Consider the following 16486-nt stretch of genomic DNA (forward strand, 5'->3'; position numbering starts at 1 on the left):
GGGGTTTGAGAGGCATCAATAGGAAATAGGAAGGTGGATGCAGGTAGACTGGTGGATGCAGGTAGACAATAGGAAATAGGAAGGTGGATGCAGGTAGACTGCATCCACCTTCCTATTTCATCGAAGGCATGGAGATAGAGTGTTCCCAAATTCTAAGGAGTAGCTCCTTGAAGATTTCATGTATGGGGACAGCTACCACTTCCTTAGGGGCATCAACAAACTGGAGAACCCTCCAGCATCTTATGCCCGCCATCCTCTTCCATCAGAAGCTGGAACAGAATGGTTTCTGCCATGGACAAGACAAAACCTATAAAGGTTAAGTCCTCAGGTGGGGACCAAAGCCGCTCCTCTGGAGGAGACGGGTCTGAGGGAAGATCCCTGGAGTCATTGGACGAGGACTCGGTATCATCCCCTGATGGGTCATGTGGGGCATCATCTTCACTGAGATCACCTGGAGACAACTGTGGAGGGCCCCTGCCCAGGCCCTTCAATTTGGGCACTGAGGGCACCGCAGGCACCAGGGCTGCCAACGGACCTGGAACTGGACTGAGGATTTTCAGTCATGGAACCAAAGGCCTTGGCAGTGCCGCGGGTTATGCCGGGCTCTCCTCAGAGGAACCCACAATGGGAATCATCTAGGATGGAGGGCAGCAGCTGTGTGGGAAGGATGCTTAGAAGGAGATCCAGGTGCTCCAGTGCCGGTGGAAGCACAAGCGGTTCCAGCAGCTTGATGCCCTGAAGGGCTCGGAGCACCGCCAATTGCACCCTACGATCCAACTCCTCTTGGAAGTTCACAGAGGACAGAATGGGGGAAATGTCACCAGATCTCCCTCAGAGCCACAATGGAAATCAGTGTCCTGCAATGGTATCGGTGGGGAATGCCTGGAACTCCCAGGTTCGATGAAGGTCAATGCCTTGTCTCGGCAGGGTCATTTCGGGGGGGGGGGGGATCTCAGCAGGTTCCAGTGCCATGCAAAGAGGGCGACTGGTGAAGAAGCTTCCATGACTTCCCCCGATCTCCTGCACCTCTCTCCAGAGGGGGCCCCGGAGGGGAAGTGGACAGCGAGGGCTCGGTTTCCATCGGCTCCCTGCGGCCTCTTAGAGTTGATGCCCCCTACGCTGGAGTCTAAGGTTCAGATTTCTTGAAACCGAAGAGTTTTCCATCTTATCTAACCAAGCGTGATGGCCTTTGGGAGGTCATTTGGTCACAAAAACAATACCCCTAGACATTATGTGATGCCCTCCAGGCACAGGATACAAACCTCATGCGGGTCCACGATGGACAAGGTCCGCAGACACTAGGGGCACTGGTGAAAACCCAACGACACCATCACAAAAAATATCCATCAAGCAGTCAGTGCCCAGCAGATACAAAGGGCGAGAAACACTGGTAACCGACCGCAAAGAAGGAAAAAGAAACTTACTGCGCTGCCTAACTACTAGGCAGGGAGAAAGGGGACCCTGATGTAGACAAAGTCAGAACTAACCAAGATTTTGAAGAAAACACCACCAAAAAAGAAGAGCTCCACAACCACGAGACGATGGCTCCATGGAAAAGAAGAGACTGAAGGGGGACCCCTCATGAACGCGTGGATAGTGGCATACTGGGCATTTCTGGAAATTTTGACAAGCTGCTCATTTGGCTCTTATAAGAGCCAAATGAGCAGCTTGACAATAAATATCTTTTATGATATCAACAAATACTTGTGAAACTCTAGGAGAGATGATTGATCCAAAACTAACTACCATATCCCATAAAGCAGCATCTGGTACCTCAAAAGTATTAAAATAAACCATAAATATGGATTAAAGTATGTTACTTACCGGTATGACGGCCTTCTTGAAAGAATTTCTCTACGTTTTTGAGAATCTGTCACACCTTCCGATTCTCCGGACTCATCTGCATCAGCAATTGTTGCTACCTAAAATATTAACATTTTTTTAAATTAATTGCTGTGAAAATAACCCCACTCCTGGGGGGGGTGGGGGGTGGGCAGCAGTCTTAACTACTTCCTGAGCAAGTAAATCATATTGCCACTTATAAAGATAGGGAGGATACCAAAATCCATCAGAATCAGTGTAAAATAAAGAATAATTACTTACTTGTAAAAGTTACTGAGTCATGTGACATCTCACAAACTGTAGAATTTTCAAAAAGTTCATGCATTACTAGGTTCCACTGACACCAACTCATTTATTTCTTGATAACAACGCAAGAAGGGAAAATGAATAATTCCTTAAAGCAAAGGTAGATGATTTGCATGATTATTTACATTTCATCTTTAGAGGACAGCAATTACAGATTACAAATTATTCCGTCTCCAAAAATAAAATGTCTAATAGTCACACTGGGATTAGCTAATGGCTGCCTTAAAAAAAAAAAAAAAAAAAAGGAAGAGTGACAAATCTTTTTGTTAAGAAAGAAAACACTGTGGTTTCTAAGGGAAAAGTTAAGGGAAATGGAGAAATTACTTACCTGATAATTTCCTTTTCCTTAGTATAGACAGATGGACTCAGGACCAATGGGTATAGTGTACTCGTGCTAGCAGTTGGAGACGGATTAAATTTCATTCTGACGACAGCACCTAGTACATATACCCCTGCAGGAAGTGCAGCCGATCAGTATTCTTCCTTGCAAAGCAGTATGGATATATGTGTGATTGATTAACTTAATGAGTTTGACTCTGATAATTTAGGTGCAACGTTAAAATTTGATTAATTTTTGATTATTGAACTGGTTGACTGACTATAGCTGGAGACCGCCAGTATCTTCAACCGGAAGGTGTCGACACCCGGCAGGGTGGATGCCCTATGTAAGGGAAAAACATGGCTTACCTTGATTTGATGAACAACCATGTATAACGGCAGCCGAGGGAGGGCTGCTGAGTCCATCTGTCTACACTAAGGAAAAGGAAATTATCAGGTAAGTAATTTCTCCATTTCCTAGCGTGTAGCAGATGGACTCAGGACCAATGGGATGTATAAAAGCTACTCCCGAACTGGGTGGGAGGCTGCTCGAGGTGCGATTAGGATAGCTCTTGCAAATGCTGTGTCCTCCCGTGCCTGGACATCCAGACGGTAGAATCTGGAGAAGGTACGGATGGAGGACCATGTTGCCGCCCTGCAGGTTTCGGCAGGCGACAGTAATCTAGTTTCTGCCCAGGAGACCGCCTGAGCTCTGGTAGAGTGGGCCTTGACCTGTAGAGGTGGTGGCTTTCCCGCTTCTACATATGCCGCCTTGATGACTTCTTTGATCCAGCGGGCAATGGTTGCCCGAGAGGCCGCTTCCCCTTGCTTCTTTCCGCTGTGAAGGACGAACAGATGGTCCGTCTTTCGTACTGGTTCTGACATCTCCAGATATCTGTATAGCAATCTGCCAATGTCGAGATGGCGCAGGGATCGATCTTCTTCAGACTTCTTCAAACCTTCCATGGTTGGCAATGATATGGTTTGGTTGAGGTGGAAGTGTGAGACTACTTTGGGTAAGAAGGAGGAAACCGTGCATAGATGGATGATCCTTGGAGTGATTCTGAGGAATGGATCACGGCAGGACAGAGCTTGTAGCTCTGAGATGCGGCGGGCCGAGCATATGGCCAGCAAGAACACCATCTTAAGGGTTAGTAGACGGAGAGATAGGCCTCGGAGGGGTCTGAAGGCGGGTCCCGCTAGGAATTCCAAAACTAAATTGAGGTTCCACAGGGGCACTGGCCACTTCAGTGGGGGGCGAATGTGTTTGACCCCTTTGAGGAAGCGTGAAACATCTGGGTGCGTGGCAATGCTGTTGCCCCTGGGACCGTAGCATGACAGGGCTGCCACCTGAACCTTGATTGAGTTGAGGGACAGTCCTTTCTGAAGTCCATTCTGTAAGAACTCCAAAATTATAGGAACTTTAGCGGAATGTGGTTTAGTGCTGTGATCTTCGCACCAGGCTTCAAATACTCTCCAGATCCTTATGTACGTTAGAGATGTGGAGAACTTGCGTGCTCCTCGGAGGGTATCTATTACTGACCCTGAGTATCCCCTTTTCCTCAGTCGGGCCCTCTCAATGGCCAGACCATAAGAGAGGATTGAGCTGGATCCTCGTGGAGGATGGGGCCTTGTTGCAGTAGATCCCTGTGTGGGGGCAGGGGTAGCGGATCCCCTGCCAGTAGTCTTCTCATGTCTGCATACCAGGGTCTTCTTGGCCAGACCGGGGCCACCAGAAGGACTAGGCCTCTGTGTCGCCGAATCTTGTGAATGATTGCGCCCAGCAGGGGCCATGGGGGAAAGGCTTATAGCAGGGTCCCCGGTGGCCAGATCTGTACCAGGGCGTCGATCCCTTGTGACTGTGGGTCTCGCCTGCGACTGAAGTATCTGGGTACTTGAGAGTTGGATCTGTTCGCCAGCAGGTCCATTTCCGGAGTCCCCCACCGATCCACTATCATCTTGAAGGCTGTGGAGGACAGCTTCCATTCTCCCGGGTTTAGGCTTTCTCTGCTGAGGAAGTCTGCTGTGGTGTTGTCTTTCCTGGCGATGTGGACGGCGGAGATGTCCTGGAGATTTGCTTCCACCCAGGACATCAGGGGGGCTATTTCTAAGGAAACCTGTTGGCTTCTGGTTCCACCCTGTCGGTTGATGTATGCCACCGTGGTGGCGTTGTCAGACATCACTCTGACCGCTTTGTTTCGAAGTCTGTGGGCAAATCGCAGGCAGGCTAGCCTGACTGCCCGTGCCTCTAGTCTGTTGATGTTCCACCCAGACTCTTCTTTGTTCCACCGCCCCTGGGCGGTTAGCTCTTCGTAGTGTGTTCCCCATCCGCTTAGGCTGACATCTGTGGTGAGCAGGGTCCAGGTTGGAGAGGATATTCTTGATCCCCGGCTCATGTGGTTGGATTGTAGTCACCAACGTAGCTGGGATCACACTCTGGTCAGCAGAGGTAGGTATACGGTGTAGTTCTGTGATCATGGACTCCACCGAGATAGGAGAGAGCGTTGCAAAGGTCTCATGTGAGCTCGCGCCCATGGTACCACTTCCAATGTGGATGCCATTAGACCGAGGACTTGTAGATAATCCCAAGCTGTGGGCCGGGTGGCGCTCAGCAGGGTCTGGAGTCGGTTCCGCAGTTTTGATCTCCTCGAGGGGGTCAGGCTGACCTTGTCCTCCTTGGTGTCGAATTGGACTCCTAGGTATTCCAGCGTCTGTGATGGCTGTAGGGAGCTCTTGTTCGAGTTGACTACCCATCCTATGCTTTCCAGTAGAGTTATGACTCTGTTGGTTGCTCGGTGGCTCTCCTCCGGTGACTTTGCCCTGATCAGCCAATCGTCCAGGTAGGGATGGTCAAGAATTCCTTCCTTCCTGAGTGTCGTCGCTACCACTACTATTACCTTGGTAAAGGTCCGCGGTGCGGTGGCTAACCCAAAGGGTAGTGCCCAGAATTGGAAGTGTTGGTTCAGGACCTTGAAGCGTAAGTAGCGCTGGTGTTCCTGATGGATGGGGATGTGCAAGTAGGCCTCTGACAGGTCCAGGGATGTGAGGAATTCTCCTGGCTGTATTGCACGTATGACTGACCGCAGGGTTTCCATGCGAAATCTTGGGACCCTTAGGTGTCGGTTGACTGACTTGAGGTCCAGGATGAGCCTGAAGGTGCCCTCTTTCTTGGGTACAATGAAGTAAATGGAGTAATGTCCAGAATTTATCTCCCATGAAGGCACTGGGGTTATGGCCTGTAGGGTAACGAGTCTGGTCAGCGTGGCCTCCACTGCCGTCCTTTTGCGGGGGTCATGGCAGGGGGATTCTACGAACTTGTCCGGAGGGGTTCGAAGGAAGTCTAGGTAGTACCCTTCTCGGATGATGGCTAGGACCCACTTGTCCAAAGTTATCTCGACCCATCTGCGGTAGAATAGGGTTAGTCTGCCCCCTATGGCTTCTTTCCTTGGATGGGTCGGCTGATTCTCATTGTGGGGTGCGGCTGGGACCTGAACCCGAGCCGGTTCCCCTCTTGCTGTGTCTGTTCCGAAAAGGACTGGTTTCTGGCCGTGGGACGAGGTGCTTGGTAGGTATTCCTGTAAGGGTTGAAGCTCTGTGAGCTTCTGCCTCTGGATGGCCTGGGAAAAGGGCGCTGGTTTCTCTTTGACTTGTCTTCTGGTAGACGAGGTAATGGAGAGTCGCCCCATTTGTTAGCCAATTTCTCCAGTTCGCTGCCAAACAGGAGGGAACCCTTGAAGGGCATTCTTGTAAGGCGTGTCTTGGAGGAGGCGTCGGCCGACCAATTTCACAGCCAGAGTTGTCTCCCGGCTGCCACTGAGGATGACACTCCCCTGGCTGCTGTTCGTACCAGATCGGAGGCAGCGTCCGTGAGGAAGGAGAAAGCTGATTCCATGTCTTCTCCCGGGGTGTTGTTCCTGGCTTGAGATAAACAGGAACGTGTCACCACGGTGCAGCAGGTCGCAATCTGAAGGGACATAGCTGCCACCTCAAAGGCTTGTTTCAGTATGGCTTCCAGGCGCCGATCATGTGCGTCCTTGAGGGCCGCCACTCCCTCCACTGGAATGGTGGTGCGCTTAGCGACTGCGCAAACTATGGCGTCCACTTTGGGGCACGCTAGCAGCTCCTTGGTCGCTGGGTCCAGGGGGTACATGGTGGATAAGGCTCGACTCCCTTTGAATGAGGACTCTGGTGCGTTCCACTCCAGGTCGTTTAGCTGTTGCGCCGCCTGTAGGAGGGGAAAATGGTGGGTCGTCTGTCGGAGGCCCTCTAGCAGGGGGTTCATTCTAAGTTCCCCCGGGGTGCCTTGGTTCGGGATAGCGAGCTCCGATAGGCATTGAGATACCAGGTCTGGAAGGTCCTCCTTTGCGAAGAAGCGTCTCATGGTTCGATGCGGCTCTGTCCCCGAGGGAAGTTCTCCCTCCTCGAGGGGCTCGACTTCTTCCTCGGAGTAATCAGTTTCCCCGTATGTGGGGCTTCTGGGAGGTGGGGGCCTGTGCCTAGGCCTCGAGGGTCCTGGGGCATGAGGGTCTTCTGGTGGATATGGGTCTGCTCAGTACTCAGACTGCATCCGGACAAAGGCGTGGATCCCTTTGAATAATTCCACCCAGGAGAGCGAGGCCGGTTCTAAGTTGAGGGGTGCCAGGTCTCTGGGGGTCCCCGTCTGAGGGATGGTCTCACTGGGGCCTGCTAGATCCGGGGTGTTTCCTGAGGAGCTAGCGCTTAATCTTGGGTGAGCCTGGCCGTGGGCTGGAGCTCCTATGGCCTCTTCACATTGGGCGCATAGGGCGTCTGCTTCCTCGCTCTGTGTGGCTCTGAGGTTGCATGCAGAGCAGAGGCCTAGAGCAATTATGCCTGACTCTGGAGGTGCCGCTTCTGCGGACGCGTGGGCTCTTATGCGATCCATTGCGTCGGATATCAATGTGCGCCGATGCGCTCCCAGCCGTAGATGTGCGCTTAGTAGTATGCGCGAGGCTTAAGCGCGGAGGATTACTGATGTGCGCCTATTAATGTGCCCCTATAATACGCGGCCAATTATCGGCGCCTATAATACGCGCTCAATTATGGGCGCCTATAATACTCGCCAAACCTTGGCCGCCTATGATACGCGCCCGATCCTTGGGCGCCTAAGATACGCGCCCAACTATTTTCGGGCGCCTAATATATGCGCCCGTTGCTTGAGTGCTTAGCTTTATTTGGGCGCTCGAGCGGGCGGAGGGCGGCGAACAAGGACAAGATGGCGACTGTGAGCAGGCAAGCAATATGGCGACCTCCTTGGAGGGTCTCCACGTGGGCAGACCCTGTTAATCCTCGATCCTCGGAGACCAGTAAATAAAGGATGTACGCCTTACCTGGTCTTCGGTGCTTCCCGGTTGCGACCCGGGTGGTCTCCGGCTGTGGGGGGAGAGAGTGATTACCTTCACCGCCGTGCTCGAGGATGTGCGCCCGCCGCCTCTAAGCCGTGCCCGAAATCGTCTTGCTCGGGGGCTAAGTCCTCGCCGCGAACGGCTCCGGACCGAGGCTCTTACCTCCGAGGGACCACGGAAATCACATCGGGAAACTCGACTAGGGGAGGGACCCGAGGGTATCACCGCAGGAGTGCGGGGCTCGTCTTCAGGTAGGATTCTTTAAAATTTGTTTGGTAGAACGCTCAGCGAGCATGAGATAGCTCCTAACTGCTTTGGAGATGGAAAATACTGATCGGCTGCACTTCCTGCAGGGGTATATGTACTAGGTGCTGACGTCAGATTGAAATTTAATCCGTCTCCAACTGCTAGCACGAGTACACTATACCCATTGGTCCTGAGTCCATCTGCTACACGCTAGGAAAATAAAGATTAACATTAGTTGATTCAAATGGTATTTTTTTTTAATTTGATGTAATCTGCCTTGAGGCCATTCTTCGTATATGGCAGAATATCAAATATGTTTTTAAATAAATAACAAGAGATTGCAGAAGAGCATGATAGTCAACAGTATCTGGAAAAGCTAAAAAAAAAAAAAAAAAAGTAGGCAGGAGAGCGAAAGCACACATGGAAAAAGATAACTGCTACAGTAAAAAAAAAAAGAAAAAAAAGACAATATATGTTAGTAACAGGCAGAAGTACAAAAGTGTGATTGTAAGACTAAGTGAAAGGGAAGAATATGTATAAGTAAGACAAGGATAAAGCAAAAGTGTTTAATAAATATTTTTTTTTATTATTCACAGGAGAGGTAATTTTCAAAAGCATTTACATGCTTAAAAATGAGTTTTACACCTATAAATGCTAGAGATGTGAATCGGAACCAGAATCGGATCCGATTTCAGTTCCGATTCACATCTCTAATAAATGCACTTTAACAAAAAAACTGGGCTTTTGAAAATTACTACAATATGTGCCATTTAATTGTCCAAAGGATTTACCCATGTAAGTGCACTTTACATGCATAAATGGCTTTTGAAAATTGCTATCATAATATTACATTTACATGCGTAACTTCTTTGAAAATTCACTATAAGCAAGGGCTTGGAGCAAGACCATAGAAAACTGCCACAAATAGAAATGGAAGTGAGGTAGACCTCAAACAATTTTCAGAAGTCTGTTCATGAGAAGCTAGCAAAACTAAATGTAGATAAAACAATGTGGCCAGATGTGATACATCTGAGGGTTTTAAGGGAATTTAGAGAAGTTCTGGTGGCTCCACTGTCTGACCTTTTCAATGCATCTTTAGAGTCAGGGGTGGTTCTAAAGGACCGAAGACAAGTAGATGTGTTTTTTTCTCCACAAAAGTGGAAGTAAGGAGAAGGCTGGAAACTACAAGCCCATTAGTCTGGAATCGCTGTTAAGAGAGGATGGTGCAGTTTATAGAATCTAATGGATTATAGAAACTGAGGCAGCATGGTTCTTCCAGAGGTAGTCTTTTTGGATAAATCTAATCAATTTCTTTGACTGGGTGACTAGCGTTAGATCAATGGAAATGCTAGATGAAGTGTACTTGGATTACAACAAGACCTTTAACATGGTTCCGCATAGGTGACTTCTAAAGAAACTGAGTACCCCAAGTATGGGCCCTAAAGCGCCTGACTAGATGAGAAACTGGTTGAATGGATTTTACTCTGAGGAAGGGAGGTTTACTAGTGTGCCACAGGATTGGTACTCAGTTCTGTTCAACATTTACATAACCAATACAATGGAAGGGTTATCAGGTAAGGTTTGCCCTTTTGCAAATGATACCAAAATCTGCAACAGTAGTATATACCCTGGAAGGTGTGGAAAACATGAGGCAGAATTTAATGAAACTTGAATAGTCTAGTGCAGTAGTTCCCAAGCCTGTTCTGGGGGACCCCCAAACTGTCAGGTTTTCAGGATATGCCAATGAATGAATATACATAAGATATATTTGCATATACTGCCTCCATTGTATGCAAATTTATCCCATCCATATTCATTGCAGATATCCTAAAAATCTAACAGGTTAAGCATCCCCCAGGACAGATTTGGGAAGCACTTGTCTAGTGTTTGGCAGCTAGGATTTAATGCCAACGTTTAGGGGCTGATGCAAAAAATTGAGCATTAAAACTGTGAGCTGAAATTCAGCGCAGTTTCCTTACACACAAGCTAATATTTTTTAATTCCCATTACAGTAAGCTAATGGTATGCTAATGCATCAGGAGTACAAAAAAAAAAAGTGTACAAACAGAAAATATGCACATTGAAAAAGCTTAGAACACAGAAAAACAAATTTGTATGTGCATAAAAATTTCACAAATTATATTTGTGTGTGGAAAACATACTTTTTTTTTAATGCACAAAGCAGTTTTCAACACATAAAAACCAAAGTAGAGGTCCTGACACCAAAACTCCAGCTTCTTTCGTAGAGTAAATATCAACCCTAGTAACTTAACTCCTAGTCCAAGGAAGAGTAAAGTTTCCAGTGCTAAGAAACCAAGAGGCTCTCCAGTGCACCCCTCTGTATGAGGAGTAAGACCCAGTACCGTCATTAGCACAGAATGGAGAAATTACTTACCTGATAATTTTGTTTTCCTTAGTGTAGACAGATGGACTCAGGACCAGTGGCTTATGTGCTCTTCTGCTAGCAGATGGGAGACGGAGTCAGATTTCAAAGCTGATGTCACCCTAGATATACCCCTGCAGAGAGCTCAGCTCTTCAGTATTCTCTTCGAAAAGCCACTGTGGATATATATTTGCGGATATATATTTGTGGATATATATTTGCTTAAAAAACTGATTCAACTGATTTCAAAAACTGGAGACCGCCAGTGCACTCAACCAATCAACGCCGACACTGGACAAATTGCGGGTGTCTTGAACTAGAGGTAGGCCATGGTTTACCCATATTTGCTTAGTCTCAAGGTTCACTTTCCGAGGTCCTCCTTCTCTGGGACAGTCGTGGGCGGGATGCTGATTCCATCTATCTACACTAAGTAAAACAAAATTATCAGGTAAGTAATTTCTCCATTTCCTAGCGTGTAGCCAGATGGACTTGGGACCAGTGGGATGTACAAAAGCTACTCAGGGACAGGGCGGGAGGCTGCCCGTGGCCCACTTAGTACTGCCCTTACGAAGGCTGCATCTTCTTGGGCCTGAACATCCAGGCAGTAGAACCTGGAGAAGGTGTGTAAGGAGGACCACGTCGCCACCCGACAGATCTCGGTGGGCGACAGCTGCTTGGTTTCTGCCCAAGATACTGCCTGGGCCCTAGTAGAATGAACCTTAACCTGCAGTGGTAAGGGCTTTCCTGCCTCTACGTAGGCTGCCTTGATTACTTCCTTGATCCAGTGAGCAATGGTCGCCCACGAGGCCACTTCTCCTTGATTCTTCCCGCTGTGAAGAATGAACAAGCGATCCGTTTTGCGCACCGGTTCCGATCTTTCCAGGTATTGCACCAGGAGTCTGCTGATATTTAGATGGGGAAGAAGGCGTGAGCCTTCCGAGTCCCTATGTTTATCTGGAGATGGCTTGGTTCAAATGAAACTCTGAAACCACTTTCGGTAGGAAGGAGGGGATGGCGCGCAGCTGTATGGTTCCAGAAATGGTTCCCGAAAGGATAGTGCCTGTAGTTCGGAGATGCAAAGAGCTGAACATATTGCCACCAAGAATGCAGTCTTCAATGTTAAGAGGTGTAGTGACAGACCGTGCATTGGTCTGAAGGAAGCCCTCGCTAGGAAGGCTAATACCAGATTGAGGTTCCATAGGGGCATCAGCCACTTTAGAGGTGGCCGAAGTTGCTTAACCCCTTTTAGTAAGCGGGTCAAATCCGGATGAGCTGATAGATTGATTCCATTCACTTCAGCTCTGAAGCAGGAGAGGGCTGCCACTTGGACCTTGGGGGAGTTGAGTGACAACCCCTTCTTCATACCGTCCTGTAGGAACTTCAGAATCATGGGGATCTTGGCTGTCCATGGGAGTATCCTGTGGTCCTTGCACCAGGCTTCGAATATTCTCCAGATACGTATGTACGTCAGAGATGTTGAGAACTTTCGCACGTAGAGCAGGGTGTCAATCACGGCTTTCGAGTAACCGCATTTCTTCAGGCAAGTCCTCCCAAGAGCCAGACCGTAAGAGAGAATCAAAATGGATCTTCATGAAGAATCGGGCCCTGCTGGAGAAGGTCCCTGTGTGGAGGTAGGCACAGAGGGCTCCCCGTAAGGAGTCTTTGCATGTCTGCATACCATGGGCGTCTTGGCAAATCTGGGGCCACTAATAGAACTAGCCCCTGTGGTGTTCTATCTTGCAGATGACCTTGCCCAGTAGTGGCCATGGGGGAGAAGGCTTACAGTAAGTCTTCCTCCAGTCATGTCTGGATGAGAGCGTCGTTCCCTTGGGAGTGTGGCTCTCGTCTCTGGCTGAAGATCCTGGGGACATGGGCACTGAGAGAGGTGGCCAGTAGGTCAATGGCTGGGAGGCCCCAGCGATTTACTTTCATTTGGAAGGCTGTGGTCGACAGCATCCATTCCCCAGAGTCCAGGCTCTCTCTGCTGAGGAAGTCTGCTGAGACGTTGTCTTTTCCTGCGATGTGAGAGGCCGAGATCCCTTGTAGGTTTATCTCCGCCCATGCCATGAGAGGGTCTATTTCCAGAGATACCTGCTGGCTCCTGGTTCCTTCCTGGCAGTTGATGTAGGCAAACGTAGCATTGGCCGACATTACTCGAATCGCTTTGCCTCAGAGTATGTGGCTGAATCGCAGGCATGCTAGTCTGACTGCTCGAGCTTCCAGGCGGTTTATGTTCCATCCCGCCTCTTCCTTACTCCATTGTCCCTGGGCCGCCAGTTCCTGGCAATGGGTTGCCCACCCCCTTATAGGATCGCATCCGTGGTGAGCACAATCCAGTTCGGTAGGGATAGGCTTACTCCTCTGCTTAGGTGGTCTTCCTGTAACCACCACTGAAGCTGAGAACATACCTCTGCTGGCAGTTGGAAGTGAATTGAGTAGTCCTGGGACAGTAGGTTCCAGCGTGACAGTAAGGAGCACTGGAGTGGTCACATGTGAGCCCTTGCCGATGAAATGACCTCCAGGGTTGATGCCATGAGCCCAAGGACCTGAAGATAGTCCCATACCTTGGGACAAGCACTGGTCAACAATCATCGTAATTGTTCCATCAGCTTCCTTCTCCTCGGGGGAGGGAGGAAGATTTTGTTCTGTTTCAACATCAAACAGGCCCCCAGATACTCTAGAGACTGAGAGGGCTGCAGATTGCTCTTGACCAGGTTCACGACCCAACCGAGATCCTGCAGTAGCTTGACTCTGCTGGTCACCTGCCGGCTCACTTCCGAAGACTTTGCCCTGATCAGCCAGTCATCCAAGTAAGGGTGTACCAAGATCCCTTTCTTCCTCAGTGTTGCCAACATGACCATCATAATTTTGGAGAATGTTCTGGGGGCAGTTGCTAGGCCAAAGGGTAGCGATCTGAACTGGTAATGGTGACCCAATATCGCAAAGCGTAGAAAACGCTGGTAATCTTGATGGACTGGAATGTGAAGGTAGGCTTCGGAGAGGTCCAGGGAGGTTAGGAACTCTCCTGGTTGTACTGCCATTATTACAGAGCGAAGAGTCTCCATGCGGAAGTGTAGTATCCGCAGATGACGGTTGACGTTCTTGAGATCCAAGATGGGTCGGAATGATCCTTCTTTCTTGGGAACGATAAAATAGATGGAATGGCACCCCGTATTTTGTTGGGGCTTAGGAACTGGAATTATTGCCTTCAGACTGAGTAGTCTTGTCAGAGTGGCTTCCACTGCCAGTCTCTTGGTGTGGGAGTGGCAGGGTGATATCATAAATTTGTCCCGAGGGATGCTGTGGAACTCTAGAAAGTAACCTTCTCGAATGATGTTTAATACCCATTTGTCAGATGTGATCTCGACCCATCATTGATAGAAGAGGGAAAGGTGACCCCCTATTTCCTCTTCCTGTGGATGGGGCATCCCATTCTCATTGGGGAGTATGGCTGGAGCCTGCCCTGGGCCTGTTCCTCTCGATTTTTCAGTTCCGAAAGGGCTGAGACCTTCCTGAGGGACGAGGTGCCTGAAACTGCAAGTTAATGTAGGGGCGAAATCGTTGAGAGCCTCTGTCCCTAGTTCTTCTGGGGGAGGGGCACTGGGATCTTTAATTAATTAATTATGAATTCAATTTACTTTCTGAATGTTTCTGTTGTATTGTAAGGAGATTCCTTACCATTTTGACTGTCAGGATTGTATATCTTGTTTTCTATCTGTTCTAGTTTTTGTTTAAAATAATGGTAATTATTTATAATATTTTATCTATTTTATGATATATTTTTACTTGTTATTTTATATTGATCATGAATTGATTGTAATTTTTTCCTACCTATGTTTTTTTTTATTTTTATTTATTTTATATTACCTTATATCTGATTTTTGTTATTGTAAACCGCTTTGTCAGCCTTGTGTTGGTAAAACAGTATATGAATATTTTAAATAAAAATAAATAAATAAATGCTCCTGTCCTCCAGTAGCCAAGGCACTGGAGTTTTGCCCCACTTGCTGGCTAACTTCTCCAGTTTGCTTCCGAATAAGAGAGATCCTTTAAAGGGCATCCTTGTGAGATTTGCTTTAGAGGTCACATCAGCAGACCAATTCCGCAACCATAACTGTCTTCTGGCCGCCACTACCGAGGCTACTCCTCTGACTGAGGTACGCACCAGATCTGAGGTTGCGTCCGTCAGGAAGGCTGCTGCAGGTTCAATCGTTTCACCAGTATATGTTCCTGCATTGTCTGCCTCTCTCGAGAGGAGCAAACAGGAACATGCCACCAGTGCGCAGCAGGAAGCAATCTGCAGTGTCATTGCTGTTGCATCAAAGGCCTGCTTAAGGATGGATTCTAATAGTCTATCCTGAGTATCCTTCAATGCAGCCCCTCCCTCATTGGGAATGGTTGTTCGCTTTGAGACAGCACAGACCATGGCGTCCACTTTCGGAAAACGCAGGCGTTCCTTGGTCGCTGGTTCCAGAGGGTACAAGGCTTCCAAGGCCCAACCTCCTTTAAAGCTGGCCTCCGGGGCATCCTACTCCAGGTTAATCCGTTCCTGGATGGCTTCCATCATTGGGAAGTAGCATGAGGTTTTACGAAGGGACACCAAGATGGGGGTTCTTCTTTGGTTCCGCCATGGGGTCCGTGCCTGGAATACCCAGAGTCTTCAGAGTCTGGGAAACAAAGGCTGGTAATTCATCCTTGTGGAAGAAGCGAAGCATGGTTCTGTATGGTTCCAGGTCTGGAGGGATTTCTCCTTCTTCCAGAGAGCTCCCATCATCATTTGAGGTATCCGGGACCCCATCCGGGAAATTCTTGGTTAGGCGAGGCGTCTCGAGGCATCCAAACAGAGCCGGGAGGATCCTGTGCTTCCGGCAGGGGTTGAACCCAAGTCGCAGCCGGGGTTGATTGTGCCTGAATGAAGGCTTGCAGCCCCTGGAAACATTCTAGGCAGGAGAAGGTCCCTGGGTCCATGTTAACCCCAGGGGGAGTCGGAGTAGGGGCCCCTGAGGTGCCCTCTTGTGGAGATGCCATTTAGGAGTTGCACATAGATCTGGGGTGCTATCGTATGTAGTAGTTCCGGACCCATCCTCCGACAGTGAGGGACTAGGCTTTGGTCCCCCCTGGGCTTCTTCACAATGACGACACAGGCAGGACTCCAGTTCAGGGTGTGCGGCTCTGATGTGGCAGGCTGGCAAAGAGAGTGCCTTCTGGGCTTCTTAAGACGCCGGTGTCATTGCCTCTATGTCTAGGCGCACAGGTAATGTGCTTCAATGTGCACGTAGTTATGCGCGTGAACAGAATGCACGATTGTAGCTGTAAGTGCGGCTGTGGGTGTAGTTATGCGCGCGGTGTGCGTGTCTATATTGGATGTGCACAAGTTGGGCGTATCGGCCATCCAGCCTGCCCCGCGCATACCGCCAGTCAAGAAGGGTAGATGGTGCAGACGATCCCCACGCGCAAGATGGCGCCCCAGAGGGTCTCCACATGTCTGGACCCCTGCACCGGATTGGGGCCTAACCCAACCATTGCTGCTCAACCCGACCAGTGCTCCCTTTTTACCTCGCCAGAAGAAGAAAACTGAATCGGTATGGCAATCCGAGCCCCGGAGACCTGAATTTAAAGTTTTCTGCTTACCTGGTCTCGGAGCTTACCAATCGCGTGCCGGGATGGTCTCCAACTGTGGGGGGAGAGGGCTTTACCTTCACCACCATACTCTGTTGTGCACCCACTGCCTTTGAGCCACTCTGAGGGCTAAGTCCATGCCGGGAACTGGCTTCCAGTCCAAGGCACACCTCTGAGGGATATCGAAAATCACCTCAGGAGTTCCTGAGTTGATTTTCGATATCCAGAGTGGCTCAAAGGCAGTGGGTGCACAACAGAGTACGGCGGTGAAGGTAAAGCCCTCTCCCCACACAGTTGGAGACCATCCCGGCACGCGATTGGTAAGCTCCGAGACCAGGTAAGCAGAAAACTTTAAATTCAGGTCTCCGGGGCTCGGATTGCCATACCGATTCAGTTTTCTTCTTCTGGC

At 49.2% G+C, this 16486-nt stretch overlaps 1 protein-coding gene across 10 annotated transcripts in view; it reads right to left on the bottom strand.

The window, feature by feature from the left end:
- The window catches only part of CREM (cAMP responsive element modulator), a 284166-nt gene that overhangs the window by 167004 nt on the left and 100676 nt on the right, over positions 1–16486 (bottom strand). For all 10 annotated transcript variants that reach the window (XM_029588562.1, XM_029588564.1, XM_029588565.1 and 7 more), the window contains one exon: positions 1825–1922. In XM_029588562.1, coding sequence (XP_029444422.1) covers positions 1825–1922 — 98 coding nt within the window. Of the gene's footprint in view, positions 1–1824; positions 1923–16486 lie in introns of those variants that run through there.

Source organism: Rhinatrema bivittatum, chromosome 2 (assembly GCF_901001135.1).
Source record: "Rhinatrema bivittatum chromosome 2, aRhiBiv1.1, whole genome shotgun sequence".
Classification (NCBI taxonomy): Eukaryota; Metazoa; Chordata; class Amphibia; order Gymnophiona; family Rhinatrematidae; genus Rhinatrema; species Rhinatrema bivittatum.